This window comes from Labrus mixtus, chromosome 7, assembly GCF_963584025.1.
Source record: "Labrus mixtus chromosome 7, fLabMix1.1, whole genome shotgun sequence".
NCBI classification, from domain to species: domain Eukaryota; kingdom Metazoa; phylum Chordata; class Actinopteri; order Labriformes; family Labridae; genus Labrus; species Labrus mixtus.
The window spans coordinates 11,404,313-11,422,726 of record NC_083618.1 but is presented as its reverse complement, the minus strand read 5'-3'; the positions used below and the strand labels follow the sequence as shown (position 1 = coordinate 11,422,726).

At 38.1% G+C, this 18,414-nt stretch overlaps 3 protein-coding genes across 8 annotated transcripts in view; 1 reads left to right on the top strand and 2 right to left on the bottom strand.

Annotated features, from left to right (window-relative positions):
- Positions 1-2,625: 2,625 nt before the first annotated feature.
- Positions 2,626-4,099, bottom strand: LOC132977965 (protein B4). The gene is made up of 5 exons (XM_061042913.1): positions 3,906-4,099; positions 3,534-3,790; positions 3,351-3,459; positions 3,220-3,269; positions 2,626-2,955 (listed from the first exon to the last, which is right to left on the bottom strand). The coding sequence occupies exons 1-5, from the start codon at positions 3,994-3,996 to the stop codon at positions 2,683-2,685; spliced, it is 780 nt and encodes a 259-aa protein (XP_060898896.1). The 5' UTR covers positions 3,997-4,099; the 3' UTR covers positions 2,626-2,682.
- Positions 4,100-5,063: 964 nt separating this feature from the next.
- LOC132977963 (uncharacterized) lies at positions 5,064-15,644 on the top strand. 5 transcript variants are annotated; one of them, XM_061042908.1, is made up of 13 exons: positions 5,067-5,291; positions 5,512-5,538; positions 5,654-5,935; positions 6,117-6,407; positions 7,312-7,623; positions 7,887-7,946; positions 8,016-8,072; positions 8,167-8,250; positions 8,375-8,443; positions 14,081-14,149; positions 14,293-14,394; positions 15,264-15,304; positions 15,395-15,644. In XM_061042908.1, exons 1-13 carry the CDS (start codon positions 5,258-5,260, stop codon positions 15,527-15,529), a joined length of 1,563 nt encoding a protein of 520 aa, XP_060898891.1. In that variant the 5' UTR covers positions 5,067-5,257; the 3' UTR covers positions 15,530-15,644. The 5 variants fall into 5 exon arrangements, with proteins under 5 accessions (XP_060898892.1, XP_060898893.1, XP_060898891.1 ...); XM_061042909.1 differs by lacking the exon at positions 8,016-8,072 and having other exon boundaries at positions 5,064-5,291; XM_061042910.1 differs by lacking the exon at positions 7,887-7,946 and having other exon boundaries at positions 5,065-5,291.
- Positions 15,634-18,414, bottom strand: part of LOC132977962 (voltage-dependent calcium channel subunit alpha-2/delta-3-like) — a 33,756-nt gene continuing 30,975 nt past the window's right edge. For both annotated transcript variants that reach the window (XM_061042905.1, XM_061042906.1), the window contains 4 exons: positions 18,194-18,249; positions 17,907-18,024; positions 17,338-17,780; positions 15,634-16,495 (listed from right to left, as the gene is read on the bottom strand). In XM_061042905.1, the coding sequence (XP_060898888.1) occupies positions 17,636-17,780; positions 17,907-18,024; positions 18,194-18,249 (319 nt within the window). In that variant the 3' untranslated portion in view covers positions 15,634-16,495; positions 17,338-17,635. The remainder of the gene's footprint in view (positions 16,496-17,337; positions 17,781-17,906; positions 18,025-18,193; positions 18,250-18,414) is intronic.

The following is an 18,414-nucleotide window of genomic DNA, read 5'->3' as shown; positions in this document are numbered from 1 at the left end:
TAAAAATTGACCTGGGGGCCACATTGAGGGTTGACGAGGGCCGCATGTGGCCCCCGGGCCGCCAGTTGCCCACCCCTGGCCTAGATGAAGGAGTGCTCAAAAGCCCCCCTCACTTGACTTCTGCCGCTCCCCAACTTCCGGAGATTTGACGTTTATTGCTTTCTCGTAATGTAGAAATACAGCTGTGATGAAAACATCGTTGTCAGAGGAGTCTGAACTTGATAACATTCAGACGTGTTCATCCATTGTTACAGTCTGTGGTTCATCCATTGTTACAGTCTGTGGTTCATTCATTGTTTCCTCGCGCTTGATTCGTCTTTCCGTCGCTGAGCAACATCGTAATTAACGGTCGTTGCAATTTTAGCTGCTTACAGTAAAAAGTTAAGCCATCTTTTTCCGTTTCAGCGACTGAATTTATACACTAAAAAAACTGAATGTCGATCATTTACGGAACTGGCACACTCGGCGTTTAATTGTATCTTTAATGCTTGCTAAGCAAAGACTATCTTGAAAAAGTGTCAAGTGGCTAAAGGCACCAATGGAAATGATCCACGTTAACAGAAGTTGACTTAACTTCAAGTCAGGTAAGACTGTAAGGTAATATAAGCTTTTTAACCATCCTGTACAGGTGGGAAGATGTCTGTAAAACTAACTAAACTGTTTTGCTGCAGCTAAGGTGTCAAAGCAGTACAAATTATCCTTACCTGAAAGCGCTGCAGCCCTGAAAAGGTGTAACCAGGGGGATGAGTGTGTTGCCCCTCTGTGGAAAAAAGACCTTCAAGACAAGGCAGTCTATCCAGCAGAATGGCAGACCTGATGTCTGCTCTAGAGGTCTTGCAGCTGGCTCTGAAGAAGGTACAGGAGGACCCACTGAAATAAGGGACAATACCCCAGACCATGCCCAGGCCTCAGGCTTTGATGCGTTAGTCCATGAGATACAAGAGCTTAGGGAAAACACAGTTTCATTTCAACAGTGCTTTCAAAACTTAAAAGCTGTATACCAACAAAAGTATGCCATGATTGCGGATGCCCTACAAGAGGAACGATACAGGTAGGCTAGGCTGTTTCTACTGTCCTGCTGCATTGAGAGTTACATGACCTATCTGTGTTTTACTGTTACCATTATTATGTAGGTGTGAACTCTTGGAAGAGCAGATTCACGACTTGACAGAACTTCACCAGAATGAGATTTCGATCTTAAAAGAGGAGCTGGCTGGCGTGGAGGATAAGATCGCTTACCTGGCTTGTGAAAGTGCAACAGATAGTCGTGTAAGTCTTTTTAAAGCAGGCTCTGGACATAGAACAGAAAATGCACAGGTGCTACTAAAAACATAAGTGATGGCTGTGTTCCACTAAAGTGAGCCTGTTCCATTGTACATGTAGGCTAATAATATATACCGGTAATGGAATTTATACTTGTTTTTTATACTGGCCACCCCTTTGTTTTCCTGATTTAAAAATGCTGGTTTACAGTGACAACTGGATAAAGCAGGCAAGTAGCCCAGGGTCTACAACCTCAGGGAGCTATAATATATAAGGAATTATTGGGTGTCAGCAGATTTTTTTTGGTAAATAAAGATTGGTTTTGTAGAAATCACCCACAATTTCCACTGACCTTAAGTTATAACCAATGAGTGTTCTTCATTACCAAACCAAGGGTCTTTCTTGAAAGAATCCCCCTCTCAATATCTAATTTTATCACTCACCACTTTTTGATGGTCCATATGATATTCACATACAGAAACCATAAGCTAATATGGGGCCATAGCCTAAAGATCGGCTATGGACAAGGTCAACTAAGACTAAAGATGTGGCTGCTGTGTGCAGTGTGTTATTAGACACTCGAGCATCTTCTGACAGTTTTATCTCTGACCTGTAGGGGGTGCTGGAGGCATTACAGACCCGTCTCTTCAAGCTGGAGCGGCAACAAAATACGGCACAGCTTGAAGGTTTGGAGAATGAAACTGCAGAGACTCTTCTTGGAAAAGTAATCGGAGTGCTGCCAGCACTTAAGGAATTCCTCCTGGCATTTGCGTCTACGGTGGCTAACTATGTCATCAGCCCCCTGTTGAAAACATGTGGCCACACCCTTTTTACACTTCTGTTTGTACTCCACTTACCACTACAGGTAGAGGGAGTATCTTAATTATATCTGCCCTCAGCTCCCAAAAATGAGTTAATAAAATGTTCTCATCTCCAGTATCCCACTGGCAATCTTTTATTAGGAATCTATAGCACAGCAAGCACAAACAGTAAAACCCTATGGTCACTTTTCTCTTCCATGCAACAAACACTAGACAAAATTCATCCCAAGTTCCCTTTAAGTTTTTCTTGAAGTCCAGATCATCCCAGGACATTCGTAAAACTTCATAGCACCAATTAAAAGTGCTATTTATGAATATCAATACATTTACACATTATGCATATACAATGGACATTTAAAAACACAAATGCTGCAGAATATTGTGTTGTTCAACCGAATTATAGGAAAGGCAACTTAAGGCGCAAGTTGACTTTATGCCTTTGTTTAGTCTTAGTGCAGCTATATTAATTGTTCAGTGTTAAGTCAGAATCAGGCACTGCAGTTTGACCTCATGTTAAAATGTTTAAAAAAGCAGTCAGGCGTTCCAAAAATTAAGATTTTATTGCAAACAAAACAGTATAAAACATTTAATTACAACTTCACTCTGCAGTCTTCTTCCCTCGTTTGGCAGGTGCTTTAGGAGCAGGGGCATCACTATCTGCTTTAGCAGCCTTACTTCTGGATGCCTTTACTTCCTTTGTAGTCTTTACTTCCTCCTTAGTGGTCTTTGCTGTTTTCGTTTTGGCTGTCACAGCGGTTTGGTCACCGTCTGCTTTCTCTGTAGCTTTTTTAGCTTTCGGTTTCTTCGCTGGAGCAGACTTTAATGTGGGAGCCTCTTCATCTTTCTTCGACTTTTTAGGAGGCTTTGAGTCCTTAAAATGAAAAGACAGATTGAGCCAAGGCTGTAGCCAAACATTTATAAACAATTAGTGAATACATTTTTCATGTATTTTGGATTGATCTGGTATATGGCACTACCCTAAGAGCACCACAATGCTCATCCAACCCACAAAAACAAACTGCATTACAGTCCACAATGTCTTTCTAAATGACTGTATAGAAACATTATAAATCACGATATCAGTTGTGCAGTTTACTTAAATATTGTAAGCATTTAAAAAAATAAGCATTCTCACCTCCTTTGTCTTAGCATCTTCAGAGGCATTCTCTTTCTTCTTTGTGGTACCTTTAAGAAGTAACATGATATCAAATAAAGAAACCTAATACCCTATAATACTTCACTGCCTGTAAACATTAATATTCACACCTGCTTTTTTGGGCTTCGTGACTCCATCCTTGGCTGCTTTGGGAACTTTTTGCACATTTGGATCTGCATTCTCAGTTTTTGCCTTCGTCTCCTTGACTTTGGGTGCAAGCTAAAGCAAGATAGAAAATTATTAAAAACGGTATTTTACCCGCCTTAAAAGAAACTGTAGACTTTACAGCGTACCCTAAATTTTCCCGTTGCGCCTGTGGCGACGGTGGCGTTGGCAGGACGCACCAACGTACCAGTCTCGATCCCCTTTTTCAACGCTTTACGGACCAAGGTCTTTAGTCGAACCAAGTCGACGGAGGGGTATTTCTGTTTAATATAATTCTGTATGGCCACGGATGAGACGCCTTTACGGGAATCCAGTTCTGTAAGTGCTTCTCTCACCATGATGGCTGTCGAGGGGTGAGCTGCAAGTTTACGCAGCGCCGCAGCATCTACGGGAATAACGATACATCATGTACAACTCCATCATTTCAAATGGGTGAAGAAGAAAATCGGTCTTGTTTTTAATTAAAACATGTTGTGACACTACCACGTATGGGGTCAGACCTGTTTTTGTCTCGACTTTCTCCTCCACCGGATCATCGCTGGAGGACACAGGAGCAGCAGCAGAGTCTACCACTGTCTTTTTAGGAGGCATCTCTGAGATTTCAATATTACAAACGAGGCTTTTCTTGAAGCAGATTATGTGAAGTCTAAAAGTAAGACGCTACAGATACACTTTCCACGGCTCAGTCTTTATGAGGTCGCTTCCGGTCAAATCAGACCAGGTGAACCGCATCACGTCAGGTGCAAATCATTAGGGACTGATTAACGGCAAAGCTGTCAGTGACGCAACATGAAGAGTCTGAGATCACTGTCGAATTTGTTGTCTGTGGATGTTTAGCCTGCTCGTCCAAGATCAAGTTTGTTACCTATTTTTATTTTTTACATTTAAAATAGTAACATAATAGGCTACATGTTTCCATTATTTTGACATTAGGCTATAACCAACTATGTAAAATGGTCTCTCTGTGTGTAAAACTAAAGATAACAATGGAGTTTGTACTATTTAAAGTATTATTCTGAATATGATTATTTTGAGAGCACAGTTCACCGAAGTTAAATTCCTTGTGTGTGTGTGAGTGTGAGTGTGAGTGTGTGTGTGTGTGTGTGTGTGTGTGTGTGTGTGTGTGTGTGTGTGTGTGTGTGTGTGTAAGCATACCTGGCCAATAAATCTGATTCTGATATATTCATTTTCAAAATGAATGGGATGATCTCTAAGGGGAAATACCACTGATCTTAAAAATCCAGCAGGGGAAACAATAGTACAAAACTTTTCTAATGTTTCTTGCATCTCTTTAGCGTGCATGGTGTGTATGTTTAAAGGTTTTCTTTGTTTGTTTTTGTATTTGTATTCACCTTAGCCGACATAAGACATTTTATGTCTGCATAACATATTTCCTGTTTTAGAGTTTCAGTAAATTATTCATGAGCAGTTTAACTGAAGCTTCACTATGCTTTCTTTTTTTTATGAAAAAAAATGAATGAGACTTTAAATTATGAAAAGACGTGATTACTTAACTTGACGTTAATTTATCTTAGTGTTTTTCTTTTTAAGAAAGCAACAAGCCAGGCAAAGAGAAAGCACTGACATGAAAACCGTCTTTACTTTCTCTGAAAAAGTCAGCCAACACTGCGGTAGTTTCATTCTAAATATACATCACCAGAACCCTGAGCCTTTAAAGATGAAGATCTGTGTTTGTGGCCTGTCAGTTTGTGCGACTCGACTCTGCCTGCTGTGGTTTTGTGGCAATCAAGTTCTGCAAAACGACACTTCTGTTATTTGAAGTTTCACACACTTCACACACAAGTAGTAAGACATGAAGGATTATTGAACACTCACATGATTGAGCTTCATCATGGCTGGACATCTGCTGCTAGTCATCTTCATGTGTAAGTTTATTAAGCGCTTTCTGTTCTTTCATTGAATGTGTTTGTGTGTGTAATTACTAACCAGATTAAACACTGATGAATTATAATGCTGGATTCACATGTATTGGTTTCTTTGTGCTTTGTTATACTTTTACACCATGTTCAGAGAAATACATTAGCTTAGTGATGAACTCATAACTAATTAATCTGTTTCCTTTGTTTACACACTTTTCTTTAAAAGGTTCATTTCCTCAGTTAAAAACACAAGGTCAGTTCTTGATTTCAATCGCTCTCATGTGTCATTTATTTTATACACATATTATAACAGTTAAGTACCTTTTCTATATTTTCATGCTCACAATTTGTTTAACTGAATTTTTCAGCTCTTCTTCCACCTGCTCTGACAGTGGATCCAGCAATGATCACAGAAACAGACTCAGTCACAGTGAACTGTCAGCCTCCATCATCTGTTTCAGTGTCCATGTGTTATTTCCTCATTATGAGAGAACGACCTGCCAAAACACTCGCATGTCGGCAGACTCTGACAGGAACTGAGCTGCTGAAGATGTCACATCAGAGTTCACCTGCTGAGGTTAAAGTCGCATGTTTTTACCTGAGTGGATCAGAATCTCCTGAGAGTGCCGAGACCTCCATCATCATTCGAAGTGAGTGAGAACTGCTAAGGGCTGATAATTTTGACTACTTGCTACGGTATCAGCAAAATTAAAAATGGTACTTAAAAAAAAAAAAAAAAACACTTTCTCGTCATGTCATCATGTACAATAAACCAACAAATTAAGCGTAACAAATAATTTAATTTAATCTGACATTTGCTTAATTTGACAGCTTCTCTTCCACCTAAACTGATTGTGAATCCACCTGTGATCAACGAGACAGACTCAGTCACAGTGCACTGTCAGCCTCCATCATCTGTTTCAGCGTCTAAGTGTTTGTTCTACACTCTGAGTGGAGAAATAACACTCTCCTGTCTGCAGACTCTGAAAGGAACTGAGCTGCTGAAGATGGTACATCAGGGTTCACCTGCTGAGGTTAAACTCACATGTTTCTACATGTCAAAGTTCGGTGACAAGGAATCTCCATCTCCACACAGTGCAACATCCTCCATCACCATACTCAGTGAGTGACAGTTTCTTGATGCTGCATCACGACATAATCAGAACAAGAAAAGTGGAGCTGTTTTTTAAACATAATCACATCAGATTATACAAGAATATATTATTTAAAGGTCACATATTATGCACGATGCACTTACAATGTTTTTTCTGACACTATATATGTGTCCCTAGCCTGACGACAAACCCCTCAATTATGAAAAAGTTCTTCCTCTACATCTTTTGCTCGCTCCACTTTTCAGAAAACGTGTGCTACAGGCCGTTTGAAGATTTTCTCTTTGTGACATCACAAAGGGCAGTAACCCCTCCCCCAGGCGGGTGACACTCCCACAGCTAGGTGTTTGTTCTGCCCTCTGAGTCTGCCTTTCCACTGTAAACAATACGACATGGTGCAAGAAAGTCAAAGCCAGGCCAAGCTGTTCCAGAGGGGCGTGGTCAGACACAGCTCATTTGAATTTAAAGCTATAGACACAGAAACAGTTCTGAGCATGGCTTAAGTACAGGGGGTTAAATGCATGGTTAAATACAGGATCAGAGTGGATTTTCAACAAGAAAACTCAAAGACATGTTTTGGGGACCTCTGAGAGTTATTTAAGCTTTTTAAAAAGGAGTATCATATGTGACCTTTAAGTTTGTTTTGAGTCACATGTGTACAGGGTTTTATCACAGCTTGACTGAAAATGCCAGCAGTGTTTGAAATATCACACCCTCTTACAAATAACTTGATGGAAGAGTATCAGTTATTTGCCAAATAATTAGTTTTAGTATTTGTTGATTTTTTTGTTTGTTTTTATTTTTGTTTGTTTGTTTTAATCGTATAGCACTGAGTAACTTGTTTTTGAATTGTGCTATATGAATAAAGGTTTTATTGTTTTTATTATTAACAATGAAACTTTTTCTTTTTGTAGGGCAGAAACCAGAGCTGAGTCTTCATCATTCTCCTGGGGAATTAATGGTCTTTACCTGCTCTCTGCCTGTATCTGCTAATCATGATACAAGATGTCACCTGTACTTTGGAGAAGCAAGTCGTCCAGTTGAAACAAATACCATAATGAGTCAAACAAACAAAGAAAAACAGTCATTTTGCCAGTTTTATGTCAATATCCTTAATGTTCTGAGTCAACTTCGTTTAGTTCAACAAAGCGAGGCCAGCTGTGATTACACATTAGGAGATAAACCCGACTCTTTGTCTCCTCGGAGTGATGGATACAGCTTGACGAGTAAGTCAGAAAAGATGCAGGTTCATGATTCACTGCTGCACCACATCAGCTGATGTGTTTAATATGTTCAGCTGATATGAATTCATTAAAAAAGTCAGTTTAAATTGTGTAAATTTAAGGGAGACACCCCCCATAGAATAATTTGGTGTGTGTAAGTATTCAAATAAATGTCTTCAGAAATCCTGAATTGTGCTGCCTAGATGATTGCATTAATGTCCCACACATGAATTTGGCTGATCTAACTCTGTCTTCTTCTGTTGTAGATATTCTGAAAATAGAGTCAAACAGGAGCCCGACCATGTCTGCATTCACTATGAACACAGGTAGGAAATGTTATACTCACTATCCTAAATGTTATTCTTTAAAGATCTTTAAACCTTTGTATCCTCCAGGTCAGAATATTGACATGCCTGCTTCCACTTCCATTAGTCTTACAAAACAAACAACAGGTAATAAATGTAGAGATACAATTTTCATTGCCTTCAATTAATCAGAAATGTTATATGTTTTAATCTAGTATGACAAGTATGGCTTGTGTTATAGGTACTGTTCTTCATTCAGGTCTGACTGTTAGTACAATAAGTAACGCTGTCTCCACCTTCCTGACGTCTGTGAAACCACCATCAGGTGAGTTTATTAGTCATTCCACAGTTCATGCTGATTGTTGTGCTGATATGAAGGTCATTTAATACATATGAGAAACCCTGTGTGTGTTCATAAAAAATGACATTATTCTGAATGTACTCACTAGGTTTAAGTGTCAGTAATCCTGACACTAAAGAAAACACTTTCCCTGAAATCCCTCCGAAAACAACTTCAGGTGAGAATGTGACTTAATACTTTATTTACTTTTTAAATAGTTTTCACGGCTGAATTGTAATGCATTTATTCACAGAACATGTCTTTTGTTAAGAATGTGAGAAGTGAAACTGACACTTGTTCATGGTTTCTGTTGTTTCAAAGGAAAGTGGATCTTGAAGTTTGTAGTCATTGCAGCAGGTTGTGGAGTAACTGTGGGCGTAATGTTTCTGGTCTCTGCAGCTCTCTGCAACAGAAGAAGAGCAGGTGAGAATGTTGTTTGCATGTCTAATAAAACACAAATAAATATGTTTATAATCTTTGTAAGTTGTGGAAGCTGCATGTACACAGTCACTGCATCTTCAGATTTAATCAGTCTGAGAGGGTTAAACAACTTATTTAAAGATATGAGCACCATAATTACATTTGAATCCAGTCAGGGACTCTATTATAGGAATATACTTTACCAGGATTATAACACAATGCATTTGTTTTACCAAGAGTATTATAATACATTAATACACTCTTTATTTCCATATAAGTTATTGTGTAACCTGCTGGTCATAAGCAGCACCTTAACAATCAAGCCTCTGTAGATGATATTCAACAGATCAATTCAAATCTTGGCGAGGAAGTTGATAAGGTCACATCATCGTCATGATAAAAAAAAAAGAAATTGAAATGAAAGTTTTTAAATTTTAGCACGTCTTCCAATCTTAAACTCAATCACCAAACTCCTGATGTGCTCTGTGACCTCGTGGTTCCACTTACAGTTCAGGTTCTGTAACACATGAGCATCTATTGGAGACCGTGAAGCTCGGACAAACGTCTTTTTCTGTTCAAGGTGTCAAAATGTGGATTGCCTTACCTGCAGAGCTCAAACTGGATCCTGACTGGGATCATTTTAAACTCAAACTGAAACAGTTTTAAAGAGGACTCAGTCTTGTAGTCATGTATGATCTAGTGCTTCATGTTATTTTGTATATTTTATTGTTGAGTTTGTTTGGCAATGTTTCTTGTGTATCTGTATTTTAAAGGCCCATCTAGAGATAAGCATTGCAAATTAATTTAAGCTTTAAATGATGTAGTGTGTGGCATCCCTTTACTTGATACATTCTTGTCTCTATGATTATTAGTTTAAGTAAATAATCACACGCAGAGATGTCTGGTGTAATTATCAGCTTGTCTTGAACAAGCAAGCAAGAGCTGAAGTTCACACACGTAAACCATGAGTGTGGTCAACCACTTGTGCACTGAGACAAAAATAATTTCATTTCTTCGATCGTAACACTCTGTTTCACACGAGAGCAAAACCATGTTTGAGAAGGGATGTTTATAAATACAATGGGTTGGACTGCAAATGTATATTCATTAAATGAATCATCTTTTTATTACAGACTTTGTAATTATATAAACTTTTACAAACTGTGTGTTTTTTGTTAAAACAGGTTCTGAGGAGCAGAAACGACAGGAGTCTGAAAGTCATCATGTAAGTCTGACATGAGAGATGGTGTTAAAAACATTGTCCATGTATATTAATGGACGCTACAATTGTATTAATTTTCCCTCCCCCCTCCAGTACGACACATGTTATTACTCCACAATCTTTGATGAGGCAGCTGCAACAGCACAGAAGGACTTGGTGTACAGCACTGTGGAGGCTCACTGAAGGACACCCTGCTTCATACTGTACAAAGAAAGGGACCGCTTAAATGCCTACGTATTTTTAACCTCTTGTTCAAAGTTGACCAATCTGATGAACTACTTACATGATTTTTTTTCTTGGTTTAGTCAAACTATAAGACTACGCTGAATTTTTACAAATTGTTGTGACTAGTGCTTAAAAAATGCATCTCGATATACTCATATAAAAGTAAGAACTGCTCTCAACATGTTTTCTATTTAATGTACTTCTTGTCTAAGACTTTTTTTGTCTTTGCATTTTAAATACTATCGCATTCGTCTACAACTTACTGCCACTGTAAATAGACTGTAGGAGTTGACCAACAATACCATACATATTGTATGTCACTGACTCGCATCACCACCTCTTACACACACACACACACACACACACACACACACACACACACACACACACACGCACACACACACACAAACAAAATATAACACAAGGGGTAAATGAAGGAAAATATTTATTTGTATTTATTCATAAGCTTTCTCAAACACATGGTTAACAGGGTAAAATGTTGTGATCTTCTTCATGCATCTTCATTTTGTCTGAAATGTCCTGCTTTCAAATGAGAAAGAGGAAATGGCAGAATAAAGCAAGTTCAACTTTTCTCTTATCTCACAGGTATTTGACATGATCCATATTGTTACCGACATTAAAAAGACTGGACTTTCAAAATACATTTTTAACTAAACATTGCACAAAAAGTAAGGACATTTGTGTTTGGTAGATAATTTTTTTGTTGTAACAATGCTTCTTGGCAATAAATCTTATACAGTTGGAAAGCCTGTTTATTTCCCTCTTTAAAATTGTGCCACATTTGCAAGGAACATGTATTTGTGGGATAAGCAGCAGAGCTATGGAGTTAGATCAGTCTCAATATTCACAAATGCACACAGAAGGATTCACAAATGTATTTCAATGCACACACAAATATTTATTGTTTTGTATGTAATAGAAATCCACAAATATATAAACTGTTAAGTCTGCATTTACATTTCACTGCATTTGTGTGTGGGATTTTTGAGAATCCCCTGCCGTGGTGAGATTCACAAATGCATTTTTTTTAGCAGGGAAATGCATTTGTGAATATTGAGACTGATCTAACTCCATACAGAGCTGAATATGTGGGTTGCACCCATGAAAAACTTGCCAAATCTTCCACCAAAAACGAATGAGACTTTAAAGTATGAAAAGATGTGTTTACTTAACTGTATGTTTATTTATCTTAGTCTTTTTGTTTTTCAGAAATCAACAACCCAGGCAAAGTCACCTTGAAAAAGTCAGCTCACACTGCGGTAGTTTCATTCTAAATATAAACCACCGGAACAGTGAGCGTTTAAAAACAGTTTGTGGCCTGTCAGTTTGTGCAAATGGACTATTCAAGGCCCATGTAGTCAGACACACAAGAGTAGTCTTTAAGGATTATTGAACACACATGATTGAGCTTCATCATGGCTGGACACCTGCTGCTAGTTATCTTCATGTGTAAGTTTATTAAGCTCTTTCTGTTCTTTCATTGACTATGTATGTAATTACTAACCAGATTCATCACTGATGAATTTCAATCAGGGCTTTAAATTAACACCCGCCTTTTGCAGGTAAAAATTTAATTTGGCGCGTAACATTGTAGAGTTACTAGCCATTTTGTCACTAGGAGGCCCCAGAAGAGCAAAAAAGGAAGGCTGCTGCCGACACAGAGGACAATGAAGATTACAGAGGATGGGAAAAGAAGAAGAAAATTAGGACTTTTAATTTTTAATGGCTGTTGGGTCGTGAGTGGCTCGTACATTTTGGCTGGTGGAAAATCTGGTTGGCTGTTAACTTAGAAAATCTACTAGCCATGTTGGCTGGTGATCAAAGATGGTAATTCAAAGCCCTGATTATAATGCTAGATTCATATGTATTGGTTTCTTTTTGCTTTGTTATAGTTTTACAGAAATACATTAGCTTAGTGATGAACTCATAACTAACTAATCTGTTTCCTTTGTTTACACACTTTTCTTTAAAAGGTTAATTTCCTCAGTTAAAAACACAAGGTCAGTTCTTGATTTCAATCGCTCTCATGTGTCATTTATTTTATACACATATTATAACAGTTAAGTACCTTTTCTATATTTTCATGCTCACAATTTGTTTAACTGAATTTTTCAGCTCTTCTTCCACCTGCTCTGACAGTGGATCCAGCAATGATCACAGAAACAGACTCAGTCACAGTGAACTGTCAGCCTCCATCATCTGTTTCAGTGTCCATGTGTTATTTCCTCATTATGAGAGAACGACCTGCCAAAACACTCTCATGTCTGCAGACTCTGACAGGAACTGAGCTGCTGAAGATGTCACATCAGAGTTCACCTGCTGAGGTTAAAGTCACATGTTTTTACCTGAGTGGATCACAATCTCCTGAGAGTGCCGAGACCTCCATCATCATTCGAAGTGAGTGAGAACTGCTAAGGGCTGATAATTTTGACTACTTGCTACAGTATCAGCAAAATTAAAAATGGTACTTTGCGGAAAAAAATTAAAATAAGAAACACTTTCTCGTCATGTCATCATGTACAATAAACCAACAAATTAAGCGTAACAAATAATTTAATTTAATCTGACATTTGCTTAATTTTTCAGCTTCTCATCCACCTAAACTGACTGTGAATCCACCTGTGATCAGCGAGACAGACTCAGTCACAATGCACTGTCAGCCTCCACCATCTGTTTCAGTGTCTAAGTGTTTGTTCTACACTCTGAGTGGAGAAATAACACGCTCCTGTCTGCAGACTCTGAAAGGAACTGAGCTGCTGAAGATGGTACATCAGGGTTCACCTGCTGAGGTTAAACTCACATGTTTCTACATGTCAAAGTTCGGTGACAAGGAATCTCCATCTCCACACAGTGCAACATCCTCCATCACCATACTCTTCATAGTCTTCAACATTATCCTGGGGAATTAATGGTCTTTATCTGCTCTCTGCCTGTATCTGCTAATCATGATACAAGATGTCACCTGTACTTTGGAGAAGCAAGTCGTCCAGTTAAAACAAATACCATAATGAGTCAAACAAACAAAGAAAAACAGTCACTTTGCCAGTTTTATGTCAATATCCTTAATGTTCTGAGTCAACTTCGTTTAGTTCAACAAAGCGAGGCCAGCTGTGATTACACATTAGGAGATAAACCTGACTCTTTGTCTCCTCGGAGTGATGGATACAGCTTGACGAGTAAGTCAGAAAAGATGCAGGTTCATGATTCACTGCTGCACCACATCAGCTGATGTGTTTAATATGTTCAGCTGATATGAATTCATTAAAAAAGTCAGTTTAAATTGTGTAAATTTAAGGGAGACACCCCCCATAGAATAATTTGGTGTGTGTAAGTATTCAAATAAATGTCTTCAGAAATCCTGAATTGTGCTGCCTAGATGATTGCATTAATGTCCCACACATGAATTTGACTGATCTAACTCTGTCTTCTTCTGTTGTAGATATTCTGAAAATAGAGTCAAACAGGAGCCCGACCATGTCTGCATTCACTATGAACACAGGTAGGAAATGTTATACTCACTATCCTAAATGTTATTCTTTAAAGATCTTAAAACCTTTGTATCCTCCAGGTCAGAATATTGACATGCCTGCTTCCACTTCCATTAGTCTTACAAAACAAACAACAGGTAATAAATGTAGAGATACAATTTTCATTGCCTTCAATTAATCAGAAATGTTATATGTTTTAATCTAGTATGACAAGTATGGCTTGTGTTATAGGTACTGTTCTTCATTCAGGTCTGACTGTTAGTACAATAACTAACGCTGTCTCCACCTTCCTGACGTCTGTGAAACCACCATCAGGTGAGTTTATTAGTCATTCCACAGTTCATGCTGATTGTTGTGCTGATATGAAGGTCATTTAATACATATGAGAAACCCTGTGTGTGTTCATAAAAAATGACATTATTCTGAATGTACTCACTAGGTTTAAGTGTCAGTAATCCTGACACTAAAGAAAACACTTTCCCTGAAATCCCTCCGAAAACAACTTCAGGTGAGAATGTGACTTAATACTTTATTTACTTTTTAAATAGTTTTCACGGCTGAATTGTAATGCATTTATTCACAGAACATGTCTTTTGTTAAGAATGTGAGAAGTGAAACTGACACTTGTTCATGGTTTCTGTTGTTTCAAAGGAAAGTGGATCTTGAAGTTTGTAGTCATTGCGTCAGGTTCTGGAGTAACTGTGGGCGTAATGTTTCTGGTCTCTGCAGCTCTCTGCAACAGAAGAAGAGCAGGTGAAAATGTTGTTTCTGTAACCTTCTGATCCCAAGCAGCACCTACACAATCAGGCCTCTGATGATGACATACAACAGAGCAAGTCAAATCTTATCATATTTAAAAGTTTCATCAAATTTTCTTAAACTCATCCAAAAATGTTTAAATAATCAGACTCCTGATGTGCTCTGTGACCTCGTGGTTCCACTTACAGTTCAGGTTCTGTAACACATGAGCATCTATTGGAGAACGTGAAGCTCGGACAAACGTCTTTTTCTGTTCAAGGTGTCAAAATGTGGATTGCCTTACCTGCAGAGCTCAAACTGGATCCTGACTGGGATCATTTTAAACTCAAACTGAAACAGTTTTAAAGAGGACTCAGTCTTGTATGATCTAGTGCTTCATGTTTTACTTCGTTTTATAGTATGATACTTTTTTTTATTTTTTATCTTTAATCTATTTTTTGGCAATGTTTCTGTATCTGTATTTTAAAGGGAAAGGCATTGCAAACTAGCACAGGCTATAAATGATGTAGTGTGTGGCATCCCTTTACTTGATACATTCTTGTCTCTATGATTATTAGTTTAAATAAATAATCACACGCAGAGATGTCTGGTGTAATTATCAGCTTGTCTTGAACAAGCAAGCAAGAGCTGAAGTTCACACACCATGAGTGTGGTCAACCACTTGTGCACTGAGACAAAAATAATTTAATTTCTTCGATCATAACACTCTGTTTCACACGAGAGCAAAACCATGTTTGAGAAGGGATGTTTATAAATACAATGGGTTGGACTGCAAATGTATATTCATTAAATGAATCATCTTTTTATTACAGACTTTGTAATTATATAAACTTTTACAAACTGTGTGTTTTTTGTTAAAACAGGTTCTGAGGAGCAGAAACGACAGGAGTCTGAAAGTCATCATGTAAGTCTGACATGAGAGATGGTGTTAAAAACATTGTCCATGTATATTAATGGATGCTACAGATGTATTAATTTTCCCTCCCCCCTCCAGTACACCACGTGTTATTACTTCACAATCTCCGATGAGGCAGCTGTGTACAGCACAGAAGGACTTGGTGTACAGCACTGTGGAGGCTCACTGAAGGACACCCTGCTTGTGTCTACAACTTACTACCACTGTAATTAGACTGTAGGAGTTGACCAACAATACCATATTCTATTTGACTAACTCGCATCGACACCTCTCTATTTCTCTCTCTCTCTTTCACACACGAAATATAACACAAGGTGTAAATGAAGGAAAATATTTATTTGTATTTATTTATAAGCTTTCTCAAACACATGGTTAACAGGGTAACATTCTGTGATCTTCTTCTTCTTCATGCATCTTCATTTTGTCTGAAATGTCCTGCTTTCAAATGAGAAAGAGGAAATGGCAGAGTAAAGCAAGTTCAACTTTTCTCTTATCTCACAGGTATTTGACATGATCCATATTGTTACCGACATTAAAAAGACTGGACTTTCAAAATAAACTTCAAACTATATGAATACAGAAAACTATGAAAGCAATGTTCATTTTTACTTTAGCAATTTATTGCCAAAAACATAGACGTCTCTGCATTCTTTCACATTTGGAAAAAAAAAAGTGCGTTTTACATTCTGCAGACTTTCACATTAGCCATCCTATTTTCCAGTGAAATAAACAAAGGCTTTTTAATGAATTGACAAGAAATGCCTGTTCTCCTACTGCAAGCTGTTGACAGTCTTTCTTTCTCCTATTTAATATCAGCACACATTATAGAAAAGATGGTGAACTGTCAGCAATGCTCTCAGCAGACACCAGGCAATCCTGTTATTGTCTTGTTCTTTATCTGCACCGCATTATTTAAGTGTTTGGCATTAATGGATGTGAGTCTCAGTGCTACTGATTTGTATTTCGTAGAGCGCTGCCTTTGCAGAGGTATGAGTAAGTTCACATCTGATTGGCAATGTTCTCTGTGTTTGTCAGCATCTTCTTGTTGATTTAGTCCATATTGAAGTCCAGTCCTGCTGGTTATGGTCACCTGCTGATGGTCGCTGCTATCAGGGGCAGCAGAGCCGCTGTAAGACCACTGGAGAGGCGTGTCGCTGAACCACACTCCATGGCATTTTCCTGCACAAACACAGTCGTGTGTTTAACATCTATGATGTACAGGGTGTCAGATGTCATGTCAACAGGAATGCTGTAGCTTTGATTAACAGGGGAGAGAGATAGTGGATGCTAACAGATTTGTTGTGTTGATCATTTGGAACTTTTTTTTTAAGGTTGTTTTGTCAATTATTTGACTTGACTACAGAGATCTGTGATAGAGATGAAAGCTTGTGTGTTACCTGTTCTGGCAAATGTGACAGTGCCAGGGTCATCCAAAAATGTAATTTTTTAAAATAAAATGTTATAGGACAATATTTGAAAGTGAGTTAAAGTATAATAATTATGGAAAAGGGCAACCATCATGGATGGCTGGATATCATCATGTGCTCAGTGACACAACAGTGTAAGGAAGTCTGATACTCCAAAAGTACACAATATACAATAATAAGGACAAAACTAAAGATAATGTGTTTACATACCGAGAATAAGATTAAACCATTGATATCACTCTATTATGTATGTATGATAAAAATTGGATAGCTTAGCTTAGCATAACAGGGGAACACTTCTATGAGCACCTTTAAAAAAATCACTCATTTACATGTGATATCATGTTTATTTTTATCGAACCTAGCCTTAAATATCAAACAAGTTTTAGTTTTGATGGAGTTTCTGTGTCGGACTGTATTACTACCTGGAGCAGTGAGTAACTTCAAAGATTGATTTCCAAACAACCAGTTAACACTTCAGGAAGTCACTGCTACTGTTTGTCCCTTTTGCTTTAGTACCAACATGACTTTAAAGACATTCAAGTAAACCTTCACTCACAGTGAATGCAAACAATTAAGCACACATTCTCATACCTCAGGGTGGAAAGGATGACACGACTCAGGTTTTTTTCTGTCCTTCTGAAACTTCAGTCTGTCACACTTCAGTGACTCGTTGTGTTCAAAGGAGTCAAGGATGTAAATAAATAGCCACAGTTCACAGCTTCACACACATCGCAACTCATATAACATGATTTAAAATTAAACTATTAAGGTGTGTAACTAGAGGACAAGATATAAGAAAGCAAATGTAACAAACCTAAAAGTAAAAGAAATGCACATTATCTCACTAATCATGCGAGGATGAAATGCTTTTAAGAAACGTTTCCACATATCAAACATCTGTGTTTCCTCTAGAAAGGATATACATGATCTCGATGGGGTCCATGGTTACTGGAGGAGCACTGCTACAGTCACATTTATTATCCACAACAACCATGAAGAGGTTACTGCTGGGGATCTGCTGTATAACAAAAGATCTGCAGAGACAAATAATAGAATTATAATATGATGATAATATGATAGTATTAGACTGGTTTCATGCTCAATAGGTGTTGTTAGAAAAGAGGTCAATCAGTTCACGAGTCCCTGGTCTGAAGTCGTACCTGATACAGCCGTCACAGTCAATGTTGCCTGTCGTTTCTTTGATGGTGCGTTCAGAGACAAACGCAGGGTATACTGTATCACACGGCACCATCATGGTTTTACCCCGAGGTCTCTGAGCTGAAGGCGGACAAAGCTAGTAAAGTTAAACTGGACCACAGACATTCATTAAAACCACAGATCAACAGAGTATATTTCCATCTCTCACTCATACTCTCCCAGACATCCATACCTCTGTTTCTCACATTCAAACAGTAAAATGACCACCATGACCATCAGCTACTGGTACCTTTCACTGAGAGATCGACATTCCACCAGCTGTACAGATTAAACTCCAGCAGGAATCTTTAAGGCAAAACACAAACTTCAATTAATACAAATGTTTTCAGTGACTTACAGTGGAAAATATATAACGGATCAACACAAGGAAAAGCTTTAGTAACTAGTTACATTTCTATACAAAAAATGTTAAGTAGCTCATAAACACATTCATTACCATCAAAGCACCAG

Bases quoted from the DNA above. Each gene is read 5' to 3' on its own strand.
- LOC132977965 (XM_061042913.1), bottom strand. From the start codon at position 3,996: ATGCCTCCTAAAAAGACAGTGGTAGACTCTGCTGCTGCTCCTGTGTCC. The intron at 3,791-3,905 runs GTCTGACCCCAT...TTATTCCCGTAG, and splicing joins GAAAGTCGAGACAAAAACAG to ATGCTGCGGCGCTGCGTAAA. The intron at 3,460-3,533 runs GTACGCTGTAAA...ATCTTGCTTTAG, and splicing joins GCGCAACGGGAAAATTTAGG to CTTGCACCCAAAGTCAAGGA.
- LOC132977963 (XM_061042908.1), top strand. From the start codon at position 5,258: ATGGCTGGACATCTGCTGCTAGTCATCTTCATGT. The intron at 7,947-8,015 runs GTAGGAAATGTT...TGTATCCTCCAG, and splicing joins TGCATTCACTATGAACACAG to GTCAGAATATTGACATGCCT. The intron at 8,444-14,080 runs GTGAGAATGTGA...TGTACTCACTAG, and splicing joins CCCTCCGAAAACAACTTCAG to GTTTAAGTGTCAGTAATCCT.